General features: G+C 35.2%; 1 protein-coding gene across 1 annotated transcript; it reads right to left on the bottom strand.

Annotated features, from left to right (window-relative positions):
* Nucleotides 1-580: 580 nt before the first annotated feature.
* Nucleotides 581-9,751, bottom strand: LOC102589437 (ABC transporter G family member 3-like). Its single transcript, XM_006347134.2, has 12 exons — nucleotides 9,631-9,751; nucleotides 8,192-8,813; nucleotides 8,023-8,102; nucleotides 6,666-6,952; nucleotides 5,547-5,718; nucleotides 4,554-4,667; nucleotides 4,089-4,217; nucleotides 2,903-3,094; nucleotides 2,580-2,666; nucleotides 1,428-1,700; nucleotides 1,017-1,124; nucleotides 581-914 (listed from the first exon to the last, which is right to left on the bottom strand). Exons 2-12 carry the CDS (start codon nucleotides 8,661-8,663, stop codon nucleotides 657-659), a joined length of 2,172 nt encoding a protein of 723 aa, XP_006347196.1. The 5' UTR covers nucleotides 8,664-8,813; nucleotides 9,631-9,751; the 3' UTR covers nucleotides 581-656.
* Nucleotides 9,752-10,575: the final 824 nt, after the last annotated feature.

The raw sequence follows: 10,575 nt of genomic DNA, 5'->3' as shown, positions 1-10,575 counted from the left end.
CAAAGGCCGGAGTGGCCATAAAATCCAATCAGTGTAGGCAAATTTAGGTTTTGGCTATATTCTAGAGAGCGTTTTTTGAAGTCTCCTAATTTGAATGAAATTGTTACTTAATATAGAAATGTGTCATTTTTTTTTAGACTGACCAAAAAGGAAAGTAAGTCACATAAATTGGCACAGAAGGAGTAATATTATTCTTTTTCCCCATGTGGTTGGCAGTCCGCTACCATGTTAGTCTTCAACTAAATACCCTCACTCCGATCTATTTTACTCGTTATGTTCTTTATTGTTACTTCTCTTAAGAAAATACTAACTAAAAGAGCAACTGGTTAAATTATACTTGTTTACTTTGTAATTTCAATTAAACACTATTCTCGTTTTCGCTGTATTGATCCCTCCACATTAATTAAGATTAAAGGTAATAACTAACCATTAATTATATCTTAATTTTTATTAAAATGATAATTATATTTAGTAAGCACTACAACGAGAATGGACCAAAGGAGTAAGGAATAGTTTTCTTTTAGAGAAGTAGATGACACGCTAATCATACAAGGTTTATGAAATTTGTGAAAAAAGGAACTTCCACGCTCTCAATTGCCAATTTTATAAGCAATACACTCCTAGAAACTGAAACTGAAGTTGCTATAGTATAGCATCTATTTGTAATCCTTTCTGTTTTGGTTACAGCGGAAAAGTTTGTGTACAGAGTGGTTTTTCCTGATACAACACTTGAGCAGAATAAAAATGACAACTTTGTATGCAACAGCCATAACAAACAGCACCAGTAAATTTTTCCACTTAGAGTTGCTGTCATCAGATATGTCATATACATTTCCCAGAGCCTCATAACCAGATATGGTTCTCACCTGCCCCACTGCAAAAGAAGTTCCGATGTACTCGTTCTCCAACAGTCCCTGGTAAAAGAAATCCATTAATATGATTTTCCTGATAGATAACCAGTGATCAAGAAAATGTATGCACTTAATTATGACTTCAAAGCCAAGTCTCAAACTTACCTGGATAGAGTAAGTATGAAAAGCTATATAAGAAATGGGGTACATCCATGCTGGTCTAGGCAAAGCACTTCTGATTCTAAAAAAGCCAGCGGAAAGCATCATTATCACCTGAAATACGAGATAAGATAGCCGTTGAATGAAAAAGTTAGGACTCTCAACTCAACATGAAATGATAATTAAATGATACTCCTACTACAAGAATCCTATATAACACTAGAATTGCACACATTTCAGATACCCCCAACTACCTTGATTCCCCTTACGACACATTAGGAACACACACAGCTACAATCACTGCATACTTTCCAATCAATAGAATATGACAATATTACACCAAAGGGAAAGGGAAAGAATGTAACTCATCCAATTGTAAATCATATCTTGCAAATTTAGATTTCAGGCAGAACTCACATGTATGGACACAAAACTTAAGATGCTCCAGAAGATATTTTGACAAATGGAAGCAACCAGCAGCAGCAGACCCTCATTTACCAATAGACACGCAAAGAAATTCAGCACAAAGTACATCAGCAAGCTGAACTCATCTCGCAGTCCAATTAGAAAATAGAAGACCAGACTTGACGAAATGGAGATGAGAAACAAGAAAGGGATGCTGGCAAAAAGCTGCCCAAGTAGGAAAACAAATGCCCCAGAATGCTGGTTTGATTCTTCATAGGTATATATCTGCAAAGTCATCATGATGTTGATTAGGTTGATTTTTGATCTGGATGAGGATACCAATAGTAACTCATTATCAGGGCGAATAACAAAACCAAAGTTTATAAAAGAAAGTAACAATAATAAATTGAAAAGTTCACTTAATTTGAGGGGAACACTCACTATCTAAGTACTCTAAAATACAAGACCTAGATGTCATTGGGATATCAATTTGCCGCCTTTGCTATACATCTTAGGTTATGATTAGGTTATTAGTAAAAATTAAATCCATAGCACAATCCACATTAAATGCAATGCTAATTATGAATGGCTTATCTTAAAAATAAAAGCTGATATCAATATTGCACCTCATCAAACATCATACTAAAGGTTCCCAGCTTCTTAGAGAAATCAAGTTCAAAGGCTTACTTGCCAGGACTGATGAGATTGAAATAGGAATATGATTTAATAAACCAAGCCAGAAATGTCACATTTCTAGCGATAAGTCCAGATAGTTCAGCTATTGGAGAACCCTGGTCCTGAGAATTTGTCACTTCAACTCCGTATTTGTCTACATTTCACCCCACTAATTTGAACTAGAAGTTTGAATGATGATACAATAGTCCTTTGGGCGACAGAAAAATTACAGTAAGAGTGCAATATATAGATTATGACACACAGGGTTAAGGGGAAACTGTAGTTCATGAGACTGAAGAAAAGACTAGAATGAGGATCACATTTTTATGAAGAAGGTGTATAGTCCACTCTCAGCCTACAAAACAAACCTTGATTATTAAATACACACATGTACTGGATTCATTCGAACATGGTGTTCACATATATTAGTTTCACAGAAGCATGCTTGTACATTATAAAGAGGAAACACAAATAAGTTGCTTGCATCACCTTGATCTCTTTCAACTGTGAAGGTACACCGGCGACGCCTAGCAGAGAGGTGAATGAAACAAATACAAATATTGCTGCTACTCTTCTCTGCATGGCAAGAAAAATATCATAGTTTGCATACTGAAAACAAGAGCTAGTAATGACAAATATTTACAATGAGAAAAAAAACAGCAATATCAACTCAGTCCATGATTATTTCATGTACTGTGTAACCAGAAAAACTGGAGGTCTGGTGCACAAACATCATATTGATGGACTACTGTATTAGAGTTTAGACATGCAAAAGGAAAGAGACAGGTTTTATTTTTTAGTTATTCGCTTACCATGACAGAAAACAAGGAATGCCCCAATCCAGAAAACACAGTGCCAATACAGAGGGCAAGAAACACATAAAGAATCAACCTTAGCCAATAATATTTCCACTCCCTTGACATAATCAATAAAGATCTCCAAGTCAAAACTGCAACTTGTGTTGCATTTCCTGCCATTCCCTTTCTTTTGAGTGATGGACCTTCCTGAAAGGACAAAATGCAAGAGATCAGACACTATATTGAAGCTCAGGCTGTAAGTATAGTCGTTTGACCACTAAAACTTTTATTATTGTACATTCTGAGGATTTCTAAGCCATTTTTTCTACTTGACAATGATCCTATCAAATATTCCTTGAACTAGTTCTAATTATAAAAAATTGTGACTTCCGGTACTTTTTATGTATGTAACTGTTTTTTTTAATAAAGACTTTTTATGTAGATTCTCAATAGAGAAATTACTATTTTTAAAGATTATAAATCAATGTATGAAAGAGACGTAAACTAAATTGTATGACCCTCTTATTCCAAATTTTGTTATTCTTTTTAGAGTAGAGGGAGTAATGCATTGAGTTCAAAAATACTTCAACAGGCTGTCAAATTGCCTCTACTGTTAAAGAACTTTGGTATTGCAAGGAACAGAGATTGGAGGAAACTCTAACTTGGATATTGGCATAAATAACTCTTTATGGGGGTACTAACACAATAGCAAGGACTATAAACTGCTTTAAATGACCAAGGAACTAAAATTAATAGCATTTTTTGTAATATTGAAATGGACAGTGACAACTTCTGCTCCATTCTACGCTTAAAGAAACCAAAAACTTCAGTTCACATAAGAAGATAATGATAATTGAGGACAATCTAGTTTTTCAAAACAAACCAAAGCCAATAAAAGAGCATCCTTCATGAGAATGCTCGAATTATATTACTGTCCAGAGCACGCAGGCTTAATAACTTATGAGTTTATGTAGTTAGTTCATATCAAAATCGGAATACTTCCTACTATGTAGTGGTCACACTAAAGTATGCATTGCCTAGATCTACTTGACACTTAGAAAAGTTCTTGGAATAAGATCGAGCAAAGTTGATAGTACTACCCATGATGGCAATAGTGACAACAGTGAAAAAACATACCTTCTTGGTAAGTTTCATTATTACAAACATATTACATACCTTCTCTTTTCAATGATAAATGTACCTTCTCAGTAAGCTTCACTATCATTGATTCAACAGCAGCAGCATCTGCTGATGATCTATAAGTTGTTTCAATGGTACGTATAGCGATGGCAGTATCCATGCTCACTGATGATAAGTCTCCATGATTATCCTGTTGAGATGACAAAAGCACAAACATTAAGGAACATCTTTCCTTTTAGTGTTGTGAAGGAGGAGGGGATAGGGTGGCCAGAGAACAGATGAGGATCTTTGAACTTTCATTTTGAATCTTATAGCAAAAGAATTTCTTTTTGTTCCTTTCTCAAAGAGCTTTCCCCAGCACAATAAAACAATAGCACAAATACGGAGAAAAGAGGTAGTACAATGAACTGAGCTAGAATTGTTCCAACATCCTAACAATTTTTCAACAAATCAATCACTATCTTTAACCATTAGAATTGAGTTTTTAAGGGGGAAAACAGAGCTTTGAATGCTTATAGGCATATACCTGCCAGCTTTTGCACATCACAATAATCCTGTCAAATTCTGTGTTTATAGCACGCAAGAAGTGATCAGAAGGACTTTGCATAATTGGACAAGGAAATCCAGCATTCGAGAAGTGCTTCACAATTAAATGATATGTTAGTCTCTAACAATTAGTAACATAAAGAACAAAGTATGATATCAAACATAATGAACAGAAAATAAACATTTCAAGTGCTATGTATTTCTAGTAGTATTTCACAATTGTGCACACACTTGGGAACTGATCTTCCTCCATGCCCTCTTAAGTAAGTTTGTCCAGTCCGAATCCCCGTTAACATTGACTGATTTCCACAGGAACCTGTATTCTTTCTTCCAACCACTATCCATGGATTCTGAAACATTTAGTCCATTGGAAAATTTGTTAACACTCAACAGTATTTCTCTAGACTACTTCCTTCTTGTCAGAAACCAACAAACTGAACTTTGTTGATTTATTCCAGTGTGTAAGGAAACCGTATAAGAGGCTATACCTTTGTAGGGAAATAAGTTGCTAAGTAACAACTTGGACTATGAAACCTGGACCCTCGCACTTCAAATATGTCCTACTGACACAACCTTATCCTGCAAGACTTCACTCCAATAAAAGACATGTTCCCTAGAGTAACCATCCTAACTTGAGTAAATATTTACTTCAACATTGCTAGACTATTCTTGGCTTCTTCAATGCAAAATGAGAACAAATAAAGAACTTCAGCCAAATCAACTGCATGGGATCATTTCTCTCTTAAAATGGATATCATCTGACTAACAATTGACTTCTTCCTATTCAGATAAACCACAGCCACTTCTGGGTCTCTCTTATTAAAGGAAAACCCAACAAACCCATATTGCAGGAAAAAAAGTATCATTCATTATCCAATGCCTTTGTTTGATGCAGGCATGACTGTTAAGAAAACCAACGCCTTCCCCTGAACCAAGATGGACAGTGTAAGGAAGCATACCAAAGTAAAATTACCTGTAAGCAAGCCAAAGTTTCACCAAAAAACAATGTCTTTCCATTTGAGAGGAGGCAAATTCGGTCAAAAAGGCCAAATACTTCAGTACTGCTTTGGCAAATGGTGAATATCAGAGTGCAGCCAGAGGTGGCAAGCTTCTTCAATGTAACCATCATCAGAAGTGCAGAAACGCTGAACATAACAAGAACTAAACATCAGCTAACTTACAGTAGTTCATAATTTTTGACAGGAAGAAGATATTCAAGAGCATCAAGTCTCAACCATAAAATATAGCAAGTCAAAAACACGAGAATTAATAAGGAAAATTTTAGAGAGTAGGGAACCAGGATATTCATTCAGTTGGAAACCTACAGTTCATTTTGAATATGCTACAAAAATATCAATTTCCAGAACATCAAATAAGAAAATCACCATCTATCACATGTTCTCTTCCTCAACCCTTAACTTGATGTTCATGTATGACTCGGGAACCATGTAAAGCTATGGCACTTGTGCCTAATTCAACCCCAAAAGTTAGCTCATAAGGGGAGGATTACCAAGTCCATATAAGAAGACCACAAATCTTCTGATAACCAACTCCTAGAAGAGACCTGCATGCACTAAGCTAGCAACCTAAGTTTAATTAGCAGGTCTTTCCCAAAGAAAGCTTGTAGCCTTTTAATATTAACACAGTTCGCCCAAAATGCTGAAATATTTACTAATTGACCTTTCAAATCATATAAGCTTCCAGCATGAATCGACATATACCAACTTTAGTGACATACTTCAATAGTTCAATGAATGACATGGTCTTTCTCAGTCACCACATGCACATACTATATAAGACAAGAAAATCAATCTTTATGACTAATTAACTTGTCAAACAGACATGGAGCATTAGTATCTTATATGCTTTTATTGGACAGAAAAACTAGAACATACCAAATATTTGGCTGTTAGCTATTTTAGCAGCTAAAGCATAGTACACAATTTGACAGCTATTTTGTGCTACTAATTCAAGTAATCTAGTCACTACGAAGATCACGAATGCAGTTATGGATACTGAATATGTCAATGTAAACCCAATGAACTTCAATAAACAACTGTTGTGATTTTAAAACGAGAAGTAAGAAGAGAACCTGTCAAGATGATAAAGGGGTTCATCAATAAATAAAATATGTGGTCTCATAACAAGTTCCCGGGCAATGCTGACACGCCTCCTCTCACCACTTCGAAGACCTCTCATGTAACAGTTGCCACCTATAAGTTTATTAGCATAATCTCCCAGTGACATAGCATCTATAGCATCCTCCACCACACTCCTTCTCTGACAAAAGAAACCAGGAAGCTGGAGCAAAGCTGAGTAGTATAGGAATTCACGTACAGATAATGATCCAATAAGAGTAGTTTCTCTGTCAACATATCCCTGCAAATGAGTACATTTTACATGTCAGAAGGCACAAGCTGAAAAAACAAGGAAAACTAGTGCCCACTTTCTAACTACTTCCTCCAGTCCAAATTAATTGACATTTTAGCCTTTAAAAGTTGGTCCAAAATAAGTGATGTTTCATAAAACCAAGAGGTTATTTAATTATTTTTCTTTTCAAATTTGACCTTGCTAATTGTGTCAACCTAAAAAGAAAAGAAAATCAGGAAATTTAGTCAAAATCTTTCTTTTTTATGAGTGAGTGAAATCCTTAATACATTTGTCCAAGCCTAAAACATCAATTATTTTGGACCGGAGGGAGTACTTGATTAAATTGAAGTTTTCTTCCAAAAAGCTCAGAAGTACAACACTTCTTAACCCAAATTCAAATCAAATAAACTACTCGTACTTTATGTATTTTAATAATAACATGATTTCTATCCTACCACCTTTAATATTTGAGCTATTATTTTCAATGTCTATATTGGATGATGCAAGTATATGATTGTAGATGTGCATGCTCTAACCTATTGAAAATATGGTTTTCAGATCCCCTTGGGCAAGAAGGACATTGGTTGAGATGGAAAGAATGATTTTAATCTAAAGCTTAGGAATTCACAGGCCTAAATTCATACCGGCAACTCCTAACGCAACCAGGGAATAAGCCATATTGCGCTACTAAAAAGGGGTAAAAGATGAAGAAGGGATTTCCAAACATCAGTTACATGAAATTATGCCACATCATTAGAAGCAGTTGCACAACTGTTTTGCTTCAAAAGGTGACATCTTCTTGCCAAAGGGACACACATATCACTTTTTGTAAAAGAGCCAAAGGATTGGTCGATGAATTAAAGAGAGAAAGCAGGGGCAATCAACTCACTGAACCAGTAGTCATTACTAGGAGAGTGATTATGATTTTATATTCCAAAGATCAGTTCAGAGTGAACAACAGCTAATATATTTTTGTAAACTATAAAACAAAGCTATCAAAGTCCACAGTCCAGACCTATATCTTTTCGTATTAAGAATACAAGCATGACCACAAATGACAGTAAATGCTTACAACATACATAGGAACCATACGGCATGTGCCTTCTTGTCCCGTTTACAAACACCTCACCATACATTCTCGTTGAATCAGGTAACCTTCCTAAAGAAGAGAAAGAAATCTAGCTCAGACACATATATAAACAACTGGATGTTTTTCTATAAACTGACTACATATTGAATTCCACAAACCTGCAAGGGCTCTCAAGAGTGTTGATTTCCCTGACTTGGCAGGACCCATGATGACAGTCATTGTTCCAGGTAATGCATAACCATGCGAACTCTTGACCACCTTATCAGAATATTTTCTTTTTCCCTTTATAGTTACAGTCAAGTCCTTCCATGCAATAGAAGCTCCTGCAATCTTCCTTGTAACAACTTCCCTCTCTATTAAAGAAGGAGATGGCAAGGAACCACTATTGATCTTTGACAGAGAAGGGGAGGGTGGTGTAGTCGCAGCATTAATAGAATCACCTCCTTCGTCCACTTTGACCTCTATATCTGTCTCATCCCAAACAGGTGAATCTTCAAATGAAATTGGCTGTCTAAGTGCGCCAGGTTTCCTTGAGTAGAAGAAATTACTTGACGGTAACCTATTAGCTGGACTACTCACTGAAGAAGATGGAGACCTATAATGATCTGATTGGGATTGTATTTCGTCCATCCTTTGGAGTTCTCCAATTCTGTCTAACTACTCCAGAATGGAACTCTGAATTGAAGGTTCACAAGGAAATTCGGTTCACAAGGAAATCAATATATCATAACTGATTCCTCCTAAGACCAACTTCACCAGTTTATAAAACGTTTTCCAGCCCTGTAAAAACAACAATAGTTAACAAGCACCACAGATAGCTCGTTATGAAAAGAACAACAAAAGACAATACATTTTAAGCACCGGGACAAATTCTCCTTTTGTGCCTTCAGCACCAACTATAGTTGCAAAGGATCAAAATATATAAATCAATCAATCAACTACAACTCAAACCCAGGTTAGTTGGGGTCGGCTATATGAATCTTCTATATCTATTTCTTCTACATGAGAAGTATTCAGAAGATTCATCATTGTTAAACTGGCTGTCACCCTTTTTTAGGTAGGCCAGATCCTGCAGCAACCCTCCTCCTTTCCTATGCTTTGAGAAAGCTCACATAGGTTTTAGAAAAATCAAAAGATATTGAAGAAAAATAAAAACAAGTAACTGTCTATCAGAAGCTGATGACCTACATACATGAAAACATTCGTATTAAAGAACCCCTTTTTTCTCTTTTTCTCTCTAGCAACTCAAAGCATAATTTTGTTCATTTGGGAACTTCAGAGAACTTAAAGCACACAACTTTTCAGCTCTAACAAACACCTTTCACAAACAGAACACTGAACTCACTTAACTCCATAAAACCCGTTAACCCCAAAAGCGAAAATACAGAAGCACAGAAGAAAAGAAAAAAAAGAAGCTTAAGCACTGCAAATGCTAACAAGCACCATTGAACTACTGAAAAAAAGAAGCTTAAAACTTCATACGATAAACGCCAAAAAGCTGCAAGTAGGCTCGAACTTCAAGATAGTAAGTCCAAAAAAATAAAAACAAGTGAAGTTGTTGAACAAATAATGAAGATGGAGAGCAGAAAGCACGAACCTGGATCGAAATCGCAACAAATGATGAAGGCTGGTAGTGGAAACCAGACAAGTAACAAGGAAGAGTGAGACTGAAGTGTTGAGTACAATTATGAGATTGATGGATCCTTTTTGACCCGAAAACAAACAATGCGGTGCTATTTCTATACAATATATATTTGGTCCAATTAAGAATTTTTCTTTTTAATAACTTTTTTTATTCTTTCAAGAAAAAAGAGAGATAGTGACAATTGAACTTGTACACAGTGCACTATTAATAGATTTTCAGTTTCTGATATAAAAATAAATAAATTCAATTTGATCATCAGCTTTAACTTTTAACATTAGAAGAAAATATAATTATTTCTTAAGAAGCGTGTAAAATTTAAAATAAATATATATGAAAGTAAACAAGGGAATATTTTATATTTCTGCTAGATGAGATAGTAGGTGAAATTTTTTAAAATTAAATCGAGGAAAATAATATTTTTAGGTTCTTTTTTTCATATATAAAATTTTTATTTAATGACACAAAATAAAAGAAAAATAAAATTATATGTAACTTACAAAAACAATTTCCATAAAACATATTCAAAATTCAATTACTGTTTGAATTTGTTGAGTGGGTGCTAAGGGTGTGTTTGGTATGAAGGAAAACATTTTCCGGAAAATGTTTTCCAATTTTCTCATGTTTGGTTGGGCTAAATGTTTTGGAAAATGTTTTCCAAATCAACTCATTTTCCTCAAATTTAAGGAAAATGACTTCCCTTCAAAACTTATGGAAAACATTTTCCAAAACTCTCTTCCAACTTCAAACCTCAAACCTGCCCCAACCACCCCCCCTCAAAAAAAAATAATTTTAAGTTTGTTTTCAAAAAATATTTCAATTTCAAAATTTCATTTTTTTCACCCTTACCCTTGACCCCCCAATCCCCCTCCTACCCAGCCCCCCGCACCCACCCACCCT

Source organism: Solanum tuberosum, unplaced genomic scaffold (assembly GCF_000226075.1).
Source record: "Solanum tuberosum cultivar DM 1-3 516 R44 unplaced genomic scaffold, SolTub_3.0 scf00091, whole genome shotgun sequence".
NCBI lineage: Eukaryota > Viridiplantae > Streptophyta > Magnoliopsida > Solanales > Solanaceae > Solanum > Solanum tuberosum.
Note: the sequence above shows the minus strand (reverse complement) of the source record. Positions and strands in the feature narration are given on the sequence as shown.